Source organism: Pogona vitticeps, chromosome 4 (genome assembly GCF_051106095.1).
Source record: "Pogona vitticeps strain Pit_001003342236 chromosome 4, PviZW2.1, whole genome shotgun sequence".
Classification (NCBI taxonomy): Eukaryota; Metazoa; Chordata; class Lepidosauria; order Squamata; family Agamidae; genus Pogona; species Pogona vitticeps.
Window position 1 is genome coordinate 104,789,203 of NC_135786.1, and position 24,695 is coordinate 104,813,897.

The 24,695-nt window shown below is 42.1% G+C and overlaps 1 protein-coding gene and 1 long non-coding RNA gene across 8 annotated transcripts in view; one reads left to right on the forward strand and one right to left on the reverse strand.

Annotated features, from left to right (window-relative positions):
• Window positions 1-24,014, forward strand: part of LOC144588836 (uncharacterized) — a 32,175-nt gene extending 8,161 nt beyond the window's left edge. Inside the window, exon 2 of the long non-coding RNA XR_013544566.1 lies at window positions 23,580-24,014. This is a non-coding gene — a long non-coding RNA (uncharacterized LOC144588836). The remainder of the gene's footprint in view (window positions 1-23,579) is intronic.
• Window positions 1-24,695, reverse strand: part of CFH (complement factor H) — a 275,435-nt gene that overhangs the window by 225,088 nt on the left and 25,652 nt on the right. For all 7 annotated transcript variants that reach the window (XR_013544564.1, XR_013544563.1, XR_013544565.1 and 4 more), the window contains exons 4-7: window positions 10,000-10,076; window positions 3,582-3,776; window positions 2,866-3,036; window positions 965-1,129 (exon numbers count right to left, since the gene is read on the reverse strand). Coding sequence is in view for 4 of the 7 variants with exons in the window: in XM_078392301.1 (XP_078248427.1) it covers window positions 965-1,129; window positions 2,866-3,036; window positions 3,582-3,776; window positions 10,000-10,076 (608 nt within the window). In the remaining 3 variants the exon portion in view is untranslated. The remainder of the gene's footprint in view (window positions 1-964; window positions 1,130-2,865; window positions 3,037-3,581; window positions 3,777-9,999; window positions 10,077-24,695) is intronic.

Genomic DNA, 24,695 nt, shown 5'->3' on the forward strand with positions numbered 1-24,695 from the left:
GCATGCTGCCACTCAGCACTGTCAACATGCTTAGAGGGGGGCACCTTGCCCCACTCCCTCTGCCATTGGGTTATTCACAATTTTAGCACAAGTTCTCCAGAAGAGAGATTCCCGCTCAGGTGTCAGTGCCACATGTGAGCAAATGCTCTGGAAATGCTGAGTTCTTAATCATGTAGGGAACCTACAGTACACATGAGCAGGACCCTTCTCTTCTTCAGATGCATGGCTGAATCTATTAAATCCATAATGATGGGGGAAGAGCTATGGGCTCCCTCTGAATGTGTTCAAAATTCCTGGTTATAAATGTCTCAGGAGGGTTCCTGATTTCTAGCAATCTACTTTCCCTAGGCAAGGCACATCAAGGAAAGGTTTGACACATACGGCTGGCTGACACTGGCAATCACAGAAGGTAAGACTCTCATTAAAAATAGATTTAGACCTCCAGGTGGATGAGAATGCCTCGCCACTTGGCTAGCTATCAAAAGAACATAACTTTTCATTGCTACAGATGACAAATGCCTTGGAAAAAGACATTCCACCAGGACTGGAGAAAAGCTCACTACTTGCTCTTACTTAGTTTCAAAGCATCTGGGTCTTAGACCCAGGGGGAAGGGGAAGGAACCTGGATGAAGCATCTAACCTTTAAAGAGGCATTTGAATCAAACAATCAAGGCCCAAGCCTTTGCAAGTAGCCCTACACTTACATAACTGCAAATTATTGCCATATAAATAAAGTCCTGCACTTGAAAACTGCACTTTAGGCGTGGGGAGATAACAGCTCTCTGCCTCACAGTGGATTGCCCAGCCTCTGTCAAGGAGAGATTCTGTGCATAGCCCCTGTCCACCCCTTCCATAACATCAAGGGATCTCCAGATTTCCTTCCGTCCCCATCATTTCAACTATGATGGCGGATATCATACAGGAAGTAAAGATATTCAAATGCATCAAAAAGAACAATGCTTACGTATACATGTTGCAGGAGGTTGCCAGCCTTGTTCTGTGCACCTGGAAGAACCGGCACTCTGAAACCCATCATCACATTTTATTTCAATTTGTTCTTCATATCTAAACTGAAGCCCCCTAGGTTGGAAGTTACCATTTTGCAAATGGGGTGGCAGGCATACAATTTCTGCAGAGGAATAGAAATAAGAAATGTGGAAAATCAGACACTGAGCAGCATATTTTCCCTCTTTGCCATCACTTTTACCATAGTTCCACTTGTAGAGCAACTAAGAAGTCACAACATTCTCTGTGTAAGATACCGAGATGGAAATGTGTGTGTGTAGAAAACATGCACATAGAGTTTTGTATCTTTTTAGTTGGCCAACCAAAAGTAATGTCACAACATGCCTTTTGACATTTGTCTCATGACTGTCATGGATTCCTCTGTATTTTATTTTTCTTTTACACATCATGTAGCCACATCAGTGATTTTACAATCTTTGGGACAAAGCAGATAAGACACAGGAATAAAAATGGGAAGGAAGAGGACTCTATTCACATGCTGTGCCATGAGATACATGGGAGGTATATGAGAGACTAGTTTGGATTGAATGCAACCACCATATTTAGAGTTGCTTTGTGACAGCCAAAGTAGCTGTGACAATGTCCAACCCCTAACAGGAGGAGAAGGAGCAGAAGAGGAGGAAATGACACATTGTCATAGAACACATCATTTCATCATTATATTTGATTTAATACATCACTTAAATATAAAGTATGTATGAACAAATAAGCCATTTCAGAAGTGAAAAAGATTTGTTATAGAACATCCAGCTATTATTTCTTTTACAATGAGAAGCAAACAGCGCAGCATTTCAAAAAAACATAAAAAATAAAAAATAAAGCACACAGAAAGCCCCTTCAGAAGGCACTGGGGCTTTTAAAAAAAAAACAACCAAAAATAAACAGAGCAAGCTCCAAAGGCTGAAAAGAAAATTTAATCACTAAAACAACAACACAGCACAGAAACATAACCCCCCTCAGCCAAAACCCACCCTGCAAAACCCACCCAGATGTTTCTAAAAAGCAAAAAGCAGCACCTTACCAGGCAGACTGAAGCCTCCTCTGATGGCACTCCCCGGCAGATGGCGGCCAGTGTAGGGCAGCTGAGGCGGCGGCAGGGAGGTCCTTACTCATGAGTAGACCCGCACCAGGGATGGGCAGGGAGCACACCAGCTTCCCACACCCGGTGGCAAACTGGAGCTGCCCCGCTTCTCCTTCCTCCTCCTGCGCCGTTGCCACACGCCCCATCCATGGAGGAGCCCCTCCAACCCATGCACCCTAGCCCAGCCCAGGGCCTTCTGCAGCCCTTACTCATGAGTAGACCCATGCCAGGGATGGGCAGGGAGCACACTGACTTCCTGCGCCCAGCGGCGATCCGGAGCCGCCCCCACCTCTCCTTCCTCTTCCTGCCCTGCAGGAGTAAAAGAGTTCCCTGACCGCCTGCTCTAACCATTGGAGCAAAAGAGCTACAAAGAAGCAGCCTCTTTGTCACCAATGGTTTGAATTTCCCACCTTTTTCCCCTGCCTTTTTCTGTTCTTAAGTCAAAGCTCCGCTCGTAAGTCGAAGCAAAATTTTGTGAGTGGAGCTGTTCGTAAGTTGAAATGTTCATAAGTAGGGGCATTTGTAAGTCGAGGCACTACTGTATAAGAGAAAAGGGGGATTCCTCTTCTTTGATCTTGCCTTCCAAGACCCTAAAACATTTTCATCCCTTTAACCCAACCTGATTAAGTAAAATTGCAATCCTAGGAACACTTGTTAAGGAGTAAGCTTCAGTGAACTCAAAAGGACTTCCTGCTGACTAAATCTGCATATGATTTAACTGCAACATCACCAATTCTGGAAATGAGAAACATACAAACCTATACATTCGAGTCGTCCATTCCACCCATTCCTAGTGCATGTTGCTTCTTTCCTATCAGCATGTCTGTATCCACGGTCACAGGAAAATTGTATTTGTTCACCATCCTTATAAACTGCCCTTTGTGCCAGTATACGTCCATGATCAATATGTTGTGGTTGGCAGGTTACTTCTACATTAAACACACACACACACACAAAACGGAATGTTCTCATTAGCATCTCATAGTAATTATTTGAAATGTTTTTCTTAAATAAGTCAGAAGGTTTATTTAATATGGAAGTTTGCATTAAATTATTTCTGAATCTTCACCTTATAGTTTGTTCTTAAAACCCGAGGAAATCTACATGGGATCATAGTGAAGGAGAAAACCTTATTTTTATTTTATTCAATTTTAATTTATTTTATTGGAAATGGACCAGATTCAAACCCAGTAACATGAAGAACCCTCCATAATTTCCATTATTCTTTAAAATGTGGCAATCAGTAAATTCACAGATGTATTAAATAAGTGCTTCAACAGGCAAAATTTAATAGAAACAAGTGGAAACATTTTCAAATAATTCCCATAAAAGCATTAATCAATGTTCATACCACTTTTCAGGTCTCCTTGTTCTGCTAATCCCACTACTATTTGAGCTGCAGCTGTTTAAATGTATTGTTTTTAATTTGGGATTCTTTTGTTCTCACCCCACCCCACCCCTCCAGTTAACTAACCTACACATTTTGGTACCGGTGCACTCCAAGTTCCTTGAGCTGTACAAACTATCTCAGCAGAACCTTCAATTTTGAAGTGCTCAACACATTCAAATCGCAGCAGGTGGCCAAATAAAAAATCTTGATCCAGATCCATTATTCCAGTCTGAACGATCCTTCCATTTTCTGGTTCTTTCACAGGGAAACACTTTGTTACTGTAAAACAAGCAACATTGTTGTTTAAGGATTAGTAAGATATTTCATAAACATCAGCTGGAAAAGCAATTGAAAATAAGTTAGATCATTACTATAACGCTTGAATTCAGCAGAAATAATTATTTCCCGGTATATGTTTCCCCCACCAGAAGACCTATTAGAAACCACACAGGACCAAACTAGAGAAGATAATGACAGATAAAACTGCCTGTATAATAAACAAGTTAATCCACGCAGATTGCTCAGTGAACATAACGTACAGAAGAGAAAGGACTGGTCACATACAAGACCATCTTTAAAACTAGGATGTTTTCTATTTCTACACTGGAATTTATTTGACATATTCAGGATGGGATTTTGATAAAGCTAGAATAAAAAGCCAGAATAAATATCACCCGCCTTTTTGAATTAAATGCCCCATCAGCACATCAAGATATGTCCTTCCTATAAGCAGTCCAATATTCACAATTCTTAGATTGCCATTAGTTAGAACCAGCCTGTGTAAGGTTTCTTTCTGTACTTTTGAAAAAACACAACCTACAAACAGTATTCAAGCCCACCACAAAAATACAACAAATGTTACGGTCAGCAAAGGACAGAAGGGACCCCCATACCACTGCAGGAGTATACCGAATACCTTGCAGTTGTGGCCAGTTATATATTGGAACCACAAAACTAAGCATTCACACTAGAATCAAAGAACATGAGAGACACTGCAGACTAAAACAACCAGAAAAATCGGCAGTAGCTGAACATGCCCTAAAACAAGCTGGACATGAAATTCTACTTCAAAATACTGAAATACTGGACAACACCAGCAATCATTACGTCAGACTGCACAGGCAAGCCATTGAAATCCACAAGCACCAGCAGAACTTCAACAAAAAAGGGGAAAGTTTGAAACTCAACAAAACTTGGCTCCCAGCTCTGAATAATACAGTGTGCAAAAGGTCAACGAACTCTACCCAGCCACAAGGACCAGGGATCACTACACACAAAAGACCAGGTAATGACACCCATCAATCACAGTGTCAGATAATCTCTCTTCCTTATCACAACAATACACCCACAACAAGAAACACTAATCACCCATCTCCTGAAAGGATAAAAGCCTATCTCACAGCCAGAAATACTCCACACCCAAGCATACCACACCAGAGCACAGAGTGCTGTCCTCTGAGGATGCCGGCCACAAAATTGGCGAAATGTTAGGAAGAACAACCTTCAGAACACGGCCAAAGAGCCCGAAAAATCCACAATAACCAATAATTTTTGTTACTTGTTTAAGACTAAAACAATATATAAATATGAAATTGGACCTTCCTTTGTTTTAATGTTTACCGTCACTGTATGTTTTGTTGTTGTCTAGCATCAAACAAGCAGAGAATGACCTTGCTGACAAAGGTCCGCATAGTCAAAGCTATGGTTTTTGCAGTAGCGATGTATGGAAGTGAGAGCTGGACCATAAAGAAGGCTGACCGCTGAGGAACTGATGCTTTTGAATTGTGGTGCTGGAGGAGATTCTCAAGAGTCCCCTGGAGTGCAAGGAGAACAAACCTATCCATTCTAAAGGAAATCAACCCTGAGTGCTCACTGGAAGGACAGATCCTGAAGCTGAGGCTCCAATACTCTGGCCATCTCATGAGAAGAGAAGACTCCCTGGAAAAGTCCCTGATGTTGGGAAACTGTGAAGGTAAGACGAGAAGGGGATGACAGAGGATGTGATGGCTGGACAGTGTCATCAAAGCTACCAACATGAATTTGACTAAACTCTAGGAGGCACTGGAAGACAGAAGGGCCTGGCTTGCTCTGGTCCACGGTGTCACAAAGAGTCCAACACGACTTAACAACTAAACAACAACAAGCATCCAACAGGTTGATTCCCTCCTGCTGCCTAAAATGACCAGACTGTCTCTGGAGGGCAAAAACATCTGGAGCCAATATTCAGGCAGAACTGGAGTGGTGCAGCAGGGAGAGGAGAGGAAGAAAATATGTTATGAGGGCAGGGATCTATTACAGCATAGGTCGGAGAACAGGGGCAAATTACCCCAAATGGGGTAAAAGTGAAAATCCTGGGGTTTATGAGCAGAGTGCTACCCCCAACCTCCCACCCACCCTCACCCTCTGCACTCAAACCTCAAATTGTAAGCCATCTCTCCCTGTTACTTCCTTGGTTGCAGCAGGGCACTTGTAAATCCTCCATTCTTTTAGAGATCAGAGATAAGCCTCCTTGATTGGTTACAGCTGGGGATTAGTCCCGGGTAATCAATCAATCCAGGGCTTCTGAATGACTGCTTCCTCCAGAAATGACTGCAAACAAGCAGGAGGATGGAAAGGATCAAGGAGCAAGCAAGGGAAGGAGGCAAGAAAGGTGCGAGAAGAGACCGAGGACTTAATCAAGCTTATTTAAATGTACAAAATGTAGGGAGAAAATGGTGGGAGGGAGAAAATGGAGGGAGGGAGGGAAGGTGGATGTGTGTGTGTGTAAGAGAGCGAGCAAGAGAGAGAGACTGACTCAAAACTGTGAAAATGAACAGGCAAGCGAAAGAGAAACTTTGAATTAAGGCGGGCGGGAAAGGGTGGCTTTTTAAGGTGCTGTCTAGGTTTATCATTGCTTTCCTTCCAAGAAGCAGGCATCTTTGAATTTCGTGGCTGCTGTCACCCTCTGCAGTGATCATTGAGCCCAAGAAAGTAAAATCTGTCACTGCCTCCATATCTGCCCCTTTTGTTTGCCAGGAGGTGATGGGACCAGTGGCCATGATCTTAGTTGTTTTGATTTTGAGCTTCAAACAGTTTTTTGCACTCTCCTCTTTCACCCTCATTAAGAGCTTCTTTAATTCCTCCTCACTTTCTGCCATGCTTTTGAGTAGTCAATGAAGCAGAAATAGATGTTTTTATGGAACTCTCTGGCTTTCTCCATAATCCAGTGCATGTTAGCAATTTGATCTCTAGTTCCTCTGCCCCTTCGGAATCCAGCTTTTACTTCTGGGAGTTCTTGGTCCACATACTGCTGAAGCCTGCCTTGTAGGATTTTGAGCATAACTTTGCTAACGTGTGAAATGAGTGCAATTGTTCGGTAGTTGGAGCATTCTTTGGCACTGCCCTTCTTTGGGATTGAGATGTAGACTGATCTTTTCCAGTCCTCTGGCCATTGCTGAGTTTTCCATTGATGATGATAGAAAAAGCAAACTGGTCCTTTGATATTGGGCTGTGGCACCAGGGTGGGTGACATGGCCTTTAGCCTGGTTTGTTCCTTTTTGCACAGCACACATAGAATGAACTGGTATTGAAAGCCCCCTCCCCAATTCTGTGTTGGCTGTCTCTAGCAAACATGTCATTGGTAGCACCACTCTGGTAGCCACTGATGATGATTAAATCCTCTGCAAGCTAGCAAAAATTTAATGCAACCTGCTAGGCACGTTGAACACTTTACTACTTCCTATACCACCCCATGGCTGGTGTGCAATGTGTTCCAGCAAAAATAGTGCACATCCTGCTAGTTCGGTACACAGCTGTGTAGATTCAATAATATTTTTAATTCAAATAATGTATGATTTCCTTCCTTTCGAATCAAGGAGGTAATGTCGGCGTATATATATTTTTTGGGGAGTAAAAGGTAAAAAGTTCAGTGACAGTGGATGTAGGCTGGTGTCATAAACTTTGGATCGTGCCCATCTATTTTCATAGATATGGACCAGAATCCTATTCATGTTCATGTAACATTTTTCAAAACTTATCAGTTAATTTTGACTAATTCATAAGATACTGCAGTGCTTTTCAGATGTCCAATTGCATGTAGGACCAGTCCACTGGAATCCAATTTTAGAGGTGCTTTGACTCCATTCCAGGGTGTTTTTTAAAGGGAGTGGCTACATTGGCTTTGCTATCATTTGATTCACAGACCATATTACATCTGAAATTACAATAAGTGCACGGGTATATATATATATATATATATATATATATATATATATATATATATATATATATATATATATATATATATATATATATATATATATATATATATATATATATATATATATGGAAAGGAACATAACATTCTAATAGTACAGTGCATTAAAAGTCTGAACAGTAATTCACAATTCCCAGATCAGAATGATTCAATAACAGGGTTCACCACCACCTTCCTGTTCTCATCTCTTAGTATTTTACTTTACTTTTAAATAAAGCATGCAGGAATTGCTTCATCTCTTGTCACATAGTTTTTAAACAAGTCTAGAATCGTAGAGGAGGCAATTCTTGCATGCCATGCTTGAAAGTAAGGAAAGGGAATAGTGGATGGCTGATGGATAATGGTGATCTCATATGGAATCATTCTGCGTTGTGAATCATAATGTATTTTGCAAAGCTACTGTTCAGACTTTTGATGTTCTGTATTCCAAGACTGTGAAAGTTTTCCATGTTGTTTTTCTATACAAATGTTTTTTTTAGAAATGTAGTAGTCTGACAGCATACCATAATCGCAGTGCTTTGCTTTTTCATGTCTTCCCCCTCGAAAATCACACCAATTGCTTACATCAGTGGTTCTTAACCTTTGTTACTCGGATGTTTTTGAACTGCAACTCCCAGAAACCCCTGCCAGCACAGTTGGTGGCGAAGGCTTCTGGGAGTTGCAGTCCAAAACTCCTGAGTAACCCAAGGTTAAGAACCAGTGGCCTACATGACCAGATCACCACCTACAGATATTTCCCATCTTTACAAAAACTTATGAAAACCTATGCACGGAAAAAAGTCCATTTGAATCCTGTTAGCTTTAAAAAATAGAAGCCTCCCCCTCTCTGCAAGCAGTTGGGGGAGGGAGCTGCTTTTGGAGCAAAAAGGACTGGACCAATTTGATTCAGCCTTTGCATCATGTGGTCAATAAAAATACTTCAAATTCATGCATTTTATAAGCAGAGAAAATTGACAGTATTTTATTTTTAAATCACATTTCTCATTTACACTTTACAAAAGTTATACAAGGCGCTGTACCTATTTTGGGGAGGGGCCCCAGCACTTTAAAGTGCAGGCTAAATTTGGATTGGATTCACATCATTCCCAAATTTGAAGTAATCAAATACTATTACCAGTCACATGATTGACACACACCTTCACATGTCATCAAAGCACCACATTTAATAGTGGCAAGTTATGTAAACCTTGTACATACATACATACATCAATAGGATTCTGGTTATAGTTTGTAATTTACTGTGGTTTTCAGTTTTATGACTGTTTTTGGCAAATGCACTAATTTAGATTTCTCTAATGAATTTAAAACACAATTTAAAACACAGTGAACAACAAAAAATACCTCTCTCCCTGTTATCTACTCCATTGATTTCTCCATTGTTACAGAATGATCATATTACCAGGCATGCGCCCATAGGCTGTATGCTTCCGAATGACAGGCTCATGGCATACATGCTGGATCTATATAGGCAATGCAAATGGCATGACCATATGAAATGGAGATCAGGACTCCTCTATTTTTCATATTTGTGCATAAGAGGAAATTTCAAAACCGATTAGAACATGGTCTTCGATACAACTATCAATAATATCAGTTTTGCCTTCCATTTCCTATATTGGTGCTACAATAGCACAAAAATGAAAGGGGGAGGTCCCTTCCTAAGACCAATGGGGAAGGAAGGAGGAGGAAAAATCTTTCATTAATTTCTCTGGGGATATCCTCATATAAGATCCTCTGGGATGTGTGTGCAGGAGGGACCAGTGTTTCTTGCTGTAAGCATATTACAGCAAAGGGAAAGGCTTAGATACACTCTCAGTCCATGCTTAGGTACAAGCCATTTCTGCACTGTTGCTCAAGTATTATTTTTCATTTAGATGTAATTTATCTTCCTCTAATTTCTTTATCTTTGGGCCTTCATTTCAAAAACACAATTCACAATTCATTTGTCATTTAAACAATTATTAAGTTTACAAATTTAAGCTGTGTTGCTATCTTTCAGCCAATGGAGCATGGTAAAGAGATCTAAAATAGGAATAGATTCAATCTGTATATTCATGCACAAGGCATTGCTAATTGCCCTCACAGTTGCAACACATTGAAAAGCTACACTATACAATCCACAACTTTCAAGGCCACAGGGAACACAGATGCAGCTGGAACAAAGGAGCTATATATGCTCTTTTGCACAAGCTTAAGAAATGTTACATTAATTTGAATTTAAGACATTATTTGCAAAAGCCCACTTACTTTCACAGTGAGGGACATCATTGCTCCATCCATCAGCCCGGCATACACGGAAATCCGTACGGCTGAGCATCTGATATCTGGAAGATTTTGTTTCAAATGAAACATGCTAAATTTCCAATTACATGAAAAGAGCTGGCTATCCAAGAATTTGGAGCATATTTTGACTTCAAGAATAATTTATAGGAAATAAATATTTTGCCTATGATATACAGTATATCACAGCAGTGAGTACACCCTCTCACATTTCATAAATATTTTAGTACAGTGGTGCCTCAACTTACGAACGTCCCAACATACGACCATTTCGAGTTACAACCAGCTCTGACCGCAAAATTTTGCTTCTACTTGCAGCCGGAGCTTCAAATTACAACCAGAAAAAGGCAGGGAAAAAAGGAGGGTAATTCAAATTGCTAGCCGTTGGTAGCGAAGAGGCTGCTTCTTTGTAGCTCTTTTGCCCTAGCAGTTAGAGTGTGTGCGATCAAAGGAGGCTTCAGACTGCCTGGTAAGGTGCTGCTTTCTACTTTTAAAAAACTGTTCTGGGTGGGTTTTGCAGCATGGTTTTGGGCTGGGTGGTGGGATTATGTTTCTATGCTGTGATGGGTCTTTCAGGGTTTGTTTGTTTTTTGGTGTGTTTTTTTCCATTTCCGAAGGGTCTTGCAGGGTTTGTTTGCTTTCTGCTTTGCTTTTTTGCATTTCTGCAGGGTCTTGCATGGTTTGTTTGCTTTCTGCTTTGCTTTTTTTTTTTTTTTTGCATTTCCAAAGGGTCTGCATGGTTTGTTTGCTTTTCTTTTTCCCCCTTCCGCCAGAACAGATTGTGTCCAATGGGTCTTGCTGTGGCTTTTTTGTTGTGTATGTCTGTGTGATTTTTTTTTCTTTGATTGGAATAGATTAATTGCATTTCAGTGCATTCCTATGGGAAATGGTGCTTGGACTTACAACCATTTTGAGTTATGACCGGAGTTCCAAAACCAATTAAGTTCGTAAGTCGAGGCACCATTGTGTATCTTTTCATGTGACAACACTGAAGAAATTACACTTGGCTACAATGTAAAGCAGTGACTATACAGCTTGTAGAACAGTGTAAATGTGCTGTCCCCTCTAAATAATGCGACCATTAATGTCTAAACCAATATTTTGTGTGGCCACCATTATTTTCCACCACTGCCTTAACCCTCTTGGGCATAGAGTTCACCAGAACTTCACAGGTTGTCACTGGAGTCCTCTTCCACTCCTCCATGACAACATCACAGAGCTAGTGGATGTTAGAGACCTTGCACACCTCCACCTTCCATGTCAGGATGCCCTACAGAGGCTCAGTAGGGTTTAGGTCTGGAGACATGCTTGGCCAGTCCATCACCTTTACCCTCAGCTTCTTTAGCAAGGCAGTGGTAGTTTTGGAGGTGTGTTTGGGGTTGTTATCATGTTGGAATACTGCCCTGCAGACAAGTCTCCAAAGGGAGGGGATCATGCTCTGCTTCAGTATGTCACAATACATGTTGGCATTCATGGTTTCCTCAATGAACTGTAGCTCCCCAGTGCCGGCAGCAACCCCAGACCATGAAACTACCACCACCATGCTTGACTGTAGGCAAGACACACTTATCTTTGTACTCCTCACCTGGTTGCCGTCACATACGCTTAACGCCATCTGAACCAAATAAGTGAACCTGAAATACATGTCCTTAGTCTGCTTGTCTGCAGCAAACTGTATGTGGGCTTCCTTGTGCATTATCTTTAGAAGAGGCTTCCTTCTGGGATGACAGCCCTGGAGACCAATTTGATGCAGTGTGCAGTGTATGGTCTGAGCACTGACAGGCTGACCCCCCACTCCTTCAACCTCTGCAGCAATGCTGGCAGCACTCATATGTCTATTTCCCAAAGCCAACCTCTGGAGATGATGCTGAGCACGGGCACTCATCTTCTTTGGTCGACCATGGCGAGGTCTGTTCTGAGTGGAACCTGTCCTGTTAAACTGCTGTATGGTCTTGGCCACCGTGCTGCAGCTCAGTTTCAGAGTTTTGGCAGTCTTCTTCTAGCCTAAGCCGTCTTTATGTAGAGCAACATTTTTTTTCAGATCCTCAGATAGTTCATTACTGTGAGGTGCCATGTGAAACTTCCAGTGACCAGTCTGAGAGAGTGAGAGGGATAACACCTGCTCCCCCTTCACACCTGAGACTTGTGACACTAACAGGTCTCATAACACCAAGGAGGGAAAATGGCTACTTGGGCCCAATTTGGGCATTGTCACTCAGGAGTGTACTCACTTTTGTTGCCAGCGGTTTACACATTAATGGCTGTGTGTTGCGTTATTTTGAGGGGACAGCACATTTACACTGTTCTACAAGCTGTATACTCACTGCTTTACATTGTAGCCAAGTGTCATTCCTTCAATGTTGTCACATGAAAAGACATAATAAAATATTTATGAAATGTGAGGGGGTATACTCACTTCTGTGATATACTGTATATCTACCCCATAATGTCTAATCTTCTTCCTTCCACCACCACCCCGTGCCCCCTCCCCCCCCCCCACAGGCAAAGTGCAGCTTTCAGAAGCCTCCTGGGTGCTTTTCCATTGCTGAACAAGCCCTGGGAGTCTTTTGAAAGCGATGCTTTGCCAGGGTGGGGGGGGTGGGGGGGCAGGCCTGACACACACACACCCATCCCACCTTGGCACAGCGCCACTTCAGACACTTCCCTGGTGCATTTCCACTGCCTGTTTACCTGCTGGGAAAGCCCGGAGAAGCCTCTGACACCCTGCACCGATCAGCTGTGAGGCAGGGAGGGGGCGGGAGCGGAGAAGAGCACACACACCCCGCCCCCCAGCAAAGCACCACTTTCAGAAGCCTCCCGGGGGCTTCGTCTTGCAAAACAGGGCCATATGAAACATCGTCTTGTGAAGCACCAAAACCCTAGGTAAAGGTAAATGTTCCCCTTGACAATTTTTGTCCAGTCGTGTTCGACTCTAGGGGGTGGTGCTCATCCCTGTTTCCAAGCCACAGAGCCAGCGTTTTGTCTGAAGACAATCTTCCGTGGTCACATGGCCAGTGCGACTTAGACACAGAATGCTGTTACCTTCCCACCGAGGTGGTCCCTATTAATCTACTCGCACTTGCATGCTTTCGAACCGCTAGGTTGGCGGGAGCTGGGACAAGTGACGGGCACTCACTCTGTCACATGGATTCGATCTTATGACTGCTTGGTCTTCTGACCCTGCAGCACAGGCTTCTGTAGTTTAGCCCGCAGCGCCACCACGTCCCTCCACCAAAACCCTACCCAGACCCAATTGTCCAGCAAGTTTTTCGAGCTGTGAGGCAATCGGCTTGTGGGGCACCACTGTATTTGACATTTAAGTTCATAATACATAAGACTGTATTACACCCTTCTATTATCCTCTCTCTTTTTCCCCTTCCATCTCACAACCATTCTTTCAGTGTATTTGGACCACCCATTACAAATTTGACTTTCCTTTTTCTTCATATCCGCTGTTCCTCTGCCTTTGAACTGGATCCATTATCTTGATTTATTTCTAGTTTTTGAATCTCTTTTCGATACAGCTTTTAATTAATTAATTAATTAGATTTATATCCCACCCATCTGGTCATACGACTGCTCTGAGTGGCTGACATCCCACATGACAATAATTCTGACATCCCTTATTTTCTCCAAAGCTTCTTCAGATGAGTTCACTCTATGATACAGAATTTTCATTAAAACAGCGTATCCCCAACGGTATCTGGCATTCTCTCTGTTCAAAATTAAACAGATTTGGCATAAACTCTTTCTCCATTGGCTTGTGTCAGACCATGTCCAGATAAACTTGAAGCATGTCCCCCTTTAATTTCATCTCCATTGTCTCTCTCAATTTCTTCATCAATTGTTCTTTTTTAAAGTAAGACCAAAATCTCACCACAATGTCTCTTATGAGCAGATTTTTCCTCCTTTCTTTTTGCCCTTTCTATATGCCTGTCGATATCTGCTTTTTTGAAATAAACCTCTGGGACTGTTGATTTCACTCATTGTAAAATATCATTTAGCAGTTGATCTGTGTCCTCACTTGGGTTTTCAGTCACACCCCTAATGTGAATAATATTCCTTTGTTGACAGTCTCATTTAATCAATTCTTTCTTCAAGTCTTTTATTGCCTTATTTTGATTATGAATGTTTAAAGAGTTCATTACCACTTTAGATTCGATTTATTTATTTATTTATTTATTTATTTATTTATTTATTTATTTATTTATTTATTTATTTTAATACCTCGCCCATCTAGGCCGAAGTCTACTCTGAGCGCATAACAACATTCAATAAAATAAAAATAATTTAAAACAACAGTATTAATATAATGGAAGATGGAAAGAAATAGATTAGATACCTGAGACCTCTTCAAGCTGCTTAGAATTTTTTTTCCATTGATGAATCTAGTCTGTCATTCATTTTAATTGATACCTTTCGAATTTTCCTGCAGCAGTGTCTTGATTGCACTTACTGTATTTCATTTGGCATACTTGACAATCCTGTTTTCAGTTCCTTCAATTCTGCCAAAATTTGATTAAAAATTGTCTCTTTCAGTAGATGCTTCTGTTACATACAGCACTGATGTTACCTGTCTGTCATGGGTTTGGAGGGAAAGTTCCATCCTATGGGGAGTGTTCTATTCAGTCCTGCATGGGGAACTGAAATTCCAGGTGAGGGAAAGGAAACCAAAATCTGTGGCAGAAGCAGCCGAGATCGCAGATTTTATTTCCCAAATAAGAAAGCCCTTGGGTGAGGGGAAAGTGTTAAGGTATATAATTTTTATATAGCCTGAACATAATATGTGTGTGTGCAGAACAAGATTGAGATGACGTCATTCCTTCATCCCTGGCTGATGCAATTTCTCTGCAATATGAAGATTGCCACACCTGTGTGCATGAAGTCACCTTAGACGGGATTGGACCAGACTGATGCCAGAACTGTATTTAAGAAATGAACTCTGTACAGTCATTCTCTTCTCCTGTGTACTGATGTCTGCATGTCATGCTGCCGGTTTGAAAACTGAATACTGAAGTGCTGTATGTATGTATATCCTGTATATATTTTGTAAATACACTGCTGAAAAGAAGAAGCTGTTGTGTGCGTTTATCTGCGCTTTACTCTGCGAGAGACAAGATAAAGTCACAGACGCACACTCCCTTAACAGAGGTTATGCGCCCAGCAACGTTCCGCTGCGCTGCAAACGTGAGTAAATAAGTAAATGAAAGAGGAGGAGAGCCTAAGCAGCAGTGATAGTGAAACCAGTTCGTCTGTAAACCCGGGGAAGGGAAGGATACAGAGAGCTGCAAGGATGGCATACAGCACGGGAGGAAATATAGGTGGCCTGGCCATAAATAGACTGAATGAAAATAATTATAGAACGTGGGCAATTAAAGCGGAGATGTTGTTGAGAAAGGAGGGTCTGTTTCGCTACGTTACAGCCCCCCCAGTGCAGCCCAGTGAGGAGGAAGAGGCAGAGCATGAGAGAGCTCTAGCCACGATCATTTTGGCCATTGAAGATTCGCTTCTAACCCATATTCAAGGACTGACAACAGCAAAAGCAGTCTGGGATAAACTAAAAGGCATTTATCAGAGGGAGACAACAGGCACAAAGATTTCTCTTACCAGGAGGTTGTTTCAATGCAGGATGAAACAGGATGAGTGAATATGAAGGACATGTTTAATCAACTGCAATTAATGAATGTTGTCTTCCCTCAGGAACAGCGCGTTTATATCTTGCTAAGTTCTCTGAATGATGATTACTCCATGCTAGTAACAAGTTTGGAAAACATGCCAGAAACAGAGCTTTCAGAAGAATATGTGACAAACAGAATTCTCCAGGAGGAACAGCATTTAAAACAGAGAATGCTGAACAAAAAGGCAAGCCACGTGCGTGCTGACCACGAGAGACAGAGATACGCTGATGGCAGCGTACCCAGGAGGCGGGCGGACGGAGAACAAAGAGGAAGAGTGATGATGACGAAAGCCTGTTTCCTCTGCGGGTCCACCAATCACCTGCAACGGAACTGTGACAAAAGCGGAAGTCCTCCAAGCAACAAAGAAGGCAGGAAGAAGGTCTCCAAACGGTTTCAACAAAGAAACGACATGAGGCCGGTCTCCTTGGTTACCAGAGGAACGAGGGACAAGGTTCCCGGCAGCCACACATTTGAGGCGTGGCTCATTGACTCGGGGGCTGTCGTGCATTTGACTAATAATAGGGATCTCTTTTGTCTTTTAGATGAAACCAGCCTCAGAAGTGTGATGATGGCAAATTCACAAGAGACAGCCGTTGAAGGACAAGGAACTGTTTACATTCCTTCAATGAATACTGAGATAAGTGGGGTATTTTACGCTCCTGAATTGTCGTTTAATATAATAAGTGTATCAGCGTTGGCTGAGCAAGGGTTCACTGTCACTTTTGAGAAACAGGAGTGTATAATTAAGAAAAATGGTAAAATAGTTGCAAAAGTGAAGCAAGAAAATAATTTGTACATGTTAAAGAGCCAGACACATGAAAGTGCACATGTGATACATACAAACAAACCACAACATGATAACTGTATACATTTACTGCATAGGAGGCTGGGTCATGTAAATTTTAGATCATTACAGAAAATGGAACATTTTGCCAGGGATGTAAACATAAAGGAATGCAAAAATTACTTGGACTGTAATGTCTGTAAAAGTAGCAAGACAAATGTGGCCCCAAAAGGGAGGAAAAGTGACAGAGTCACAACCAGGACATTTGAATTAGTTCATGCAGATTTAATGGGACCATTTCCTCCATCATTAGGAGGAGCGAAATATGCAATGGTTCTAGTGGATGATTTTACAAGGTTTTCTTTTTGTTATACACTAAGATCTAAAACAGAAGTATTTGATACATTTAGAAAATGGTTATTTTCAGTAGAGAGAAGATTTGACCACAAGGTGGCGCAGTTGCAAACGGATCGAGGTACAGAGTTTACAAACACTAGGTTTCAAAGATGGTTAGAAAGCCTGGGAATTAGACATAGAAAAACGAGCCCATATAGCCCATTTCAGAATGGTGTTGCTGAGAGACGCAACAGAGTGTTACAAGAGATGAAAAATGCATTGTTGGCAGACTCTGGGTTGCGTCACGGTCTGTGGAGTGAAGCGATACTAACCTCTAACTTTTTGGTTAACAGAATTTATTCTTCCTCGATAGATGACACACCATATTTCTTGTTATACGGTAAGAAACCATGTTTAAAATATTTGAGGGTGTTTGGATGCACGGCTTGGGTGCATATCCCGAAACAACTCAGAAGAAAAGGTAAAAATAAAACAAGAAAAATGACATTTGTAGGGTATGAACCCAATTCAAAGGCATACCGGTTTTTTGATGGGGATAGAAATGTGGTAATCTCTAGGTCAGCCAGTTTTAATGAAGGGGAAAACTGGGACCAAGTACATGCAAACTCACAGTTATACATCCCTCTACACGAAAGAAAAAGTCAATTAAGACAGACAGGAACACTTAAGCAAGGCATGGAGTCCTGTGCTGATGATGAAGAAGGAGGAGCTACTACAGATGATGAAGAAGAAGAAGAAAAAGAAGGTAGTGATGAGGAAGGACACGAAGAGGAGGAAGCACATACTAGTAGTCAGATAGAAACACACACAAATTCACATGGTCCCAGGAGGTCCCAGAGAGCAAATAAAGGTGTGCCGCCCAATAGATTTGGAGTGAATGGTATTACAGTGTGTAATGTTTATATTGAGCCCAGAAATTATAAAGATGTTTTGAAGCTTCCTGATTATGAGAAGAATAAGTGGTTAGAGGCCATGGAGGAGGAGATGAATTCCATGAAGGAACATCACGTGTTCACTGAAACCAAACTACCACCAGAGCATAAGGTAATAGGTAGTAAGTGGGTGTTCAAAAGAAAATTGCAAAATGACGGAAACTACAGATATAAAGCAAGGTTGGTTGCACAAGGTTTTACACAGAAAAGGTTTATACATTATGATGAGATATTTTCCCCGACAGTTAGGTCTGAAACATTGAGAACAACGCTTGCCTTTGCTGTCAGTAAAAATTATGTAATTTACCACTACGATATAACAACTGCATATTTAAACGCAGACTTAAAGGAAGAGTTATATATGGCAAAAGCACCAGGTTTTGAGGGTACTAAACCAGAACTAGTGTACAGGCTAAACAAGGCAATTTATGGTTTGAAACAATCTGCTAAAAATTGGAATGATTGTTTACACCAAGTTTTGATGAAACTAGGATACAAGAACGGTCTAGCAGACCCTTGTTTATATACCAAGAAAGTTGGGAATGATTTAAATATTCTTCTGGCGTATGTTGATGACCTATGTTTTGTAGCAAAAGATCAAAGACAAGTAGAGTTGTTTGAAAAACAATTAAAAAAGGAATTCAAATTTAAAAATCTAGGGCCAATACAAAATTATCTGGGTGTACAAATAAAGAAAACAGAACATGGACTTGAATTAAGTCAAGAACACAAAATAAAACAAATGTTAGAAAAATATTGTATGGGAGAGTGCAAGAATGTGAGTACTCCCATGACAGTGGATTTTCAAAAGGAAGATGAAATAAGTAAAGATTTTGAAAATAAAGATTTATATCACTCAGCAATAGGGAGCCTAATGTATCTAGCGAACTGGACGCGCCCGGACATAGCGGCGTCAGTAAACATACTCAGTAGATATATAGAAAAACCTAGTGAAAAACACTGGCAAGGATTAAAAAGGATTTTTAGATACCTAAAGGGAACATATAATTATCGTTTAATTTTGCAACCATCAAAAAATTTAAAACTGTCAGCTTATGTGCAGAGTGACTGGGCTAACGATGAAAAAGACAGAAAATCTATGACTGGATTTGTCATAAAATTTGGAAGTAATATAGTTGGTTGGAAATCACGAAAGCAAAATTCTGTAGCAATCTCAACTTCTGAAGCAGAGTTTGCTGCTTTGTCAGATTTATGCTCTGAATTAATCTGGTATAAACAATTAACAAAAGACTTAAAGTGTAATACAGATAATGCAATAAAAGCAATGGAAGATAATACCACTTGTATACAAATGGCCAAAACAGATAGAGTAAAAAACAGGAGCAAACATGTTGATATAAAATATCATAATGTAAGGGAAGCTGTAAAAGGAAAACTAATTGAATTAGAATATTGTAAGACTGAAGAAAATATTGCAGACATATTGACTAAACCGTTGTGTGCTCAAAAGCATGAAAAGTGTATAGATGCATTGGGAATGTGTAATGGGTTCAGGCAATTTAAAAATTAGGAGGAGTGTTAAGGTATATAATTTTTATATAGCCTGAACATAATATGTGTGTGTGCAGAACAAGATTGAGATGACGTCATTCCTTCATCCCTGGCTGATGCAATTTCTCTGCAATATGAAGATTGCCACACCTGTGTGCATGAAGTCACCTTAGACGGGATTGGACCAGACTGATGCCAGAACTGTATTTAAGAAATGAACTCTGTACAGTCATTCTCTTCTCCTGTGTACTGATGTCTGCATGTCATGCTGCCGGTTTGAAAACTGAATACTGAAGTGCTGTATGTATGTATATCCTGTATATATTTTGTAAATACACTGCTGAAAAGAAGAAGCTGTTGTGTGCGTTTATCTGCGCTTTACTCTGCGAGAGACAAGATAAAGTCACAGACGCACACTCCCTTAACAGAAAGCGATGGGGAAACCCAAAGAAACCTACAGCAAGTACTCTCAGGGACCAGGGAAAAGCCAGCAAGGGGGAAGGGCCCATGGTGAAGGGAAGCCCTCAGACATGAAACCAAGACCTCAGATTTTGGAGGGAAAACCAAAACAAGATGAGAAAGACTCAAAATACACCAGAAAATGTTATTTCTGTCAGGGAAAGGGCCATCTAATCTCAGAGTGTGAGAAATTAAAGCAGCTAAAAGGAATTGTGCCTCAGGATTCGAGTGGGACCAAGCCAAAAGCTGTGTTCTGTGTCCAGAAAGAGCAAGGCTCATTGTCACTGAGGGAGCCTGTTGCCATGGCTACTCAATCTGGAACAGCTACATCTGCTGATCAGGCTGAGGAAAATGGTCCTCTTGTAGAGGTCAGGCGCTGCCTGCTGGTGAGAACAGATTCTCAGTTGTTTGAGACAGCAGGGGTGGACGTAGGAATACTGGACCGTCAGTATCGGGGGCTGCGGGACACTTGTTCTCAGGTGACCCTGTGCCATCCAGATATTATTCCTAGGGAATATGTGATCCCAAATGAGAGCATGAAGGTGGCAGGGATTGAGGGGCAGGTGATCTCTCTGCCAGTCGCGGAGGTACCTGTCAACTTTCAAGGCTGGAGGGGAGTTTGGTGGCTAGCAATTTCATCGACTCTGCCAGCAGCCGTGCTCGTGGGAAATGACCTGGCTGAACATGTGAAACGGGTGCTAGCGATTACACGTTCACAAGCCACCACGGGGACAGTTCAGGGGGGTAATGATGAGCCAGAGACGGAAGCAGAGGGGAGTTCAGAAGCTGTGGTGGAAACCTTAACCACAGACAGCAGATTTGGACAAGAGCAAAAGGCAGACGCCACTCTCCAAAAGTGTTTTGAACAGGTGACTGACGCCCAGCTAACACCTGAAACCCCAGTGAGATTTCTGGAGAAAAAGGGGATTTTGTATAGAGAGACCCTGAGGAATATCTCAAAAGGGGGAGATGGAATCAGAAGTCAGCTAGTGGTACCTGAAAAGTATCGCCCCATGATCTTACAAAGGGGGCACTCTGACATGTTTGCTGCACACTTAGGGGTGAACAAAACACAGCAGAGAATCACACAGAATTTTTACTGGCCTGACATAGGGAAGCAGATCAGGGAGTTCTGTAAACAATGTGATGTGTGTCAAAGGCAGGGGAATAGCCGCGATAGGACCAAAGCAAAGTTGTGCCCTTTGCCTGTGATTGACACTCCGTTCAAATGCATAGGGGTGGATATTGTGGGACCTTTGCCCAAGGCCACAAAGAGGGAGAACAGGTTCATTCTCACCATTGTGGACCATGCCACGAGGTACCCTGAAGCCATACCCTTGACTAACATTGAAACTAACACAGTGGCAGATGCCTTGGTGGGGTATATGTCCAGGATGGGATTTGCCTCAGAAATAATCACAGATTTGGGCGCATCGTTCACATCAAAGCTCATGAAACGCTTATGGCAAATCTGTGGAATTAAGCACAAGGAAACAACTGCCTATCATCCTGAAAGTAATGGGTTAACTGAGAAGTTCAATGGGACTCTAATGCGCATGATTAGGGCTTACTTGGCAGAGAATCCAAACAATTGGGACCAGAAGCTGCAATCCCTTTTGTTTGCTTATCGATCAGTGCCACAAGCCAGTACCGGGTTCAGTCCATTTGAACTTTTATTTGGGAGAAGGGTGAAAGGGCCCCTTGATTTGATCAAACAAAATTGGGAGCAGATCACCCAGGATGACCCACAAGACGTTGTGACATACATAGACACCTTGATGAATGACCTAAAGAGAAATCTAGAGCTGGCAGCAGAAAACCTGCAAGCTCAGAAGGTCAGACAGAAAACATGGTATGACCACAAAGCTAGAGAGAGGCACTTTGACCCAGGGGAGGAAGTGCTTTGGCTTAGGCCCTGCAGAGAGAACAAACTGCAGCTCAAATGGGCAGGACCATATAGGGTCATTTCCAAGATGTCAGACCTGAACTACCTTATAGAGCAGGAGGAGAACCAAGCAAGGAGGGTGCTTCATGTGAATGCCCTAAAACCCTACTACAGAGGGGAACAGAGGGTTTTATTTGCGATAAAAGCAGCTGAGAGTGAGGAAGCTGAATTACCCTTCTGGGAGGGTAGAGGGGAAGTAAAATACAACCCAGAGGAGGTAAAGATCAGTCCTGCACTCACCCAAGACCAGCAGCAAGAACTAAAAATGCTGCTTAGTAAATATCAACAGGTGTTTTCCAACAAGCCGTGGATAGTGAAGGGAGTGATGCATCGGATCCACACAGGGGATGCACCCCCGCAGGCAGTATCCCCATACCGAGTAACGGGACCCTATAGGGACAAGGTGCGGAAGGAGCTGGACGAGATGCTTAGGGAGAACATAATCGTCCCCTCTTCTAGTCCTTGGTCCTCTCCGATAGTCCTTGTGGACAAGCCTGATGGGAGCATTAGGTTTTGTGTCGATTACAGGAAATTAAACCGTGTAACCACTCCTGATGCCTACCCAATGCCCAGGCTAGACAACCTGATTGAAACCATAGGGGGTTGTCGGTTCATCTCATCATTGGACCTGGTAAAGGGATATTGGCAATTAAGAATTGATCTCAGGGATCAAGAAAAGACTGCCTTTTGCAGCCCTTTTGGTCTCTATGAGTTTCGAGTCCTGAGCTTTGGTCTCAGAAATGCACCAGCCACATTCCAAAGGCTGATGGACCAGACCTTGGCAGGGCTCAGTGACTTTACAGTGGCCTACATTGACGACATAGGGATCTTCAGTAATACCTGGGAAGATCACCTGATACACCTGGAGTTAGTGCTGCAGAGGTTAAGTGCAGCAGGGCTAACAGTAAAGGCCAGCAAGTGTCAGCTGGGTAGCCCAGAAATAAAATACTTGGGTCACATGGTAGGGGGAGGAGTGATAAAACCCCTGGAGGCCAAAATAGAAGCTGTTCGTGATTGGCCCAGACCCAACACCAAGAAAAAAATCAAATCATTTCTTGGGTTGGTGGGCTACTACAGAAAGTTCATCCCGAGGTTTAGCGAGATTGCGGCTCCGCTGACCGATCTGACGAGGAAGAAGGCTGATGACCGCATCCCGTGGACCAGCGACTGTGAGGCGGCGTTCCAGAGGTTGAAGGAGGCGCTCGTCCAGTATCCAGTGCTGCGTGCTCCAGACTTCGACCGGGAGTTCATCATCTACACCGATGCGTCTAACAGCGGGGTAGGAGCAGTTCTGTGCCAGGAGGATGAGAATGGTGACCAGCATCCAGTGTCCTACCTGAGTAGGAAACTTCAAAAAGGTGAGAGACATTTGGCAACCGTGGAGAAGGAGTGTTTGGCCATAGTCTACGCGATCCAGAAGGCCAAGCCTTACATCTGGGGAAGACATTTTGTTCTGTGCACTGACCATTCACCACTGCAATGGTTAAAGACAATGAAAACCCACAATAGCAAACTTATGAGGTGGGCTTTAAACCTACAGGACTATGACTTTGAAGTGAAGGTGGTCAGAGGGTCAGTGAACTGTGTTGCTGACGCCTTGTCAAGAAGACCTGAAGAATGAAGACGGCGAAAGAAACATGGACTATGTATATATATTGATGACAAAAAGTTAAATGTACCTGGTTTGTATGAATAAAGGTAAATTGATGTAATGTATATGGTAAATGTTTAAATGCCTAATTGCTATGGTTAACTTAGAATGTAAGTATAAGTAAGTATGATATGGTATGTATAACTGTTGTTGTGTGTTTTATCCAGGTTGTTTTTTGGGAAAAAGCACCTTAGCTTTCCCCCTACAAAACAACTTATAAAGAGGGGAGGTGTTACATACAGCACTGATGTTACCTGTCTGTCATGGGTTTGGAGGGAAAGTTCCATCCTATGGGGAGTGGAAGGCGGGACATCAGGAGGAGGGGCTGTACTGTATATATATGTGAAGCCTGTGTGGTGAAGTTTAGGAGACGCTGGGATGTGACGAAGCAGCAGCTGGGAAGAAGAAGCTGGTGTGGGAGTCTGTGTGTCAGACAGGGTACTACTGTGTGTCAGTACCAACCTGATAGGTTCAGGTGTCTGTTGGTTAGCCAGAACTGATAGGTTCAGGGTCTGTGCTTCAAGTTAAGGGTTCTGTGTGAACCAAACTGTGTGTATGTATGAATGAGACTAAGCCACGTTACTATACCTTATTCACCTGATCATTTTATTTTCCCTGTGTGTTGTTTTAAATAAACCTTATTCTTTTATTTGTTGAAAATCCATCCCTGGTCTGTGTGACTTCTTATAGGGAATGGTTGGTGGCAGCTTAGTTAACGTGTGGCAGATCCCAGTAGGTCTGGGTTTGTCACAGCTTCTTTCTCAGGAGATTCCCATCTTACATCCATTTCCTGGACTTCTTGAATTCTCTGCAATCTACGATCAGATGGTTTATTTCTCTGCCACACAATCTCTAAACTTTTGCTTTTCAATCTCGGCATCAATTAAACTTGCAAATCCTGTCTGTATTCCCCAATGTCTTTTTATTTATGCTCTGAAAAAAATAGTTCCTTTAAGTGTCTTTAATTTAATTTCTGTAGTTTTTTCAGTTGCTGTCTTCAGAGGCTGTCATTTTCTTTAGATCCAGCAGAAGGAGGGCTTCTCTCAATTCTACTGCTCCCCTCTATCATCCAGAGACACCGGATGTTATTCTGAGTTCCACTGTTCCTTCCCTTTTGCTTCACCTTCTGTAGATCTCTGAATAGCCAGAATACTTTTCAGGCAAAATCCAGTCACATTTACAAACTCTCCGCTATTTCTTTGTCCTTTAAGTACTTCAATTCTTTTAACCACTTTTCACAATCTTTTCACAACTTTTTATTTTATTTTAACAACTCTGTACGCCTTACTGTGGGAGAGCGGGATCCATTCTCTCTTATTTTCTATTTATAACTCTCTGTTTACGC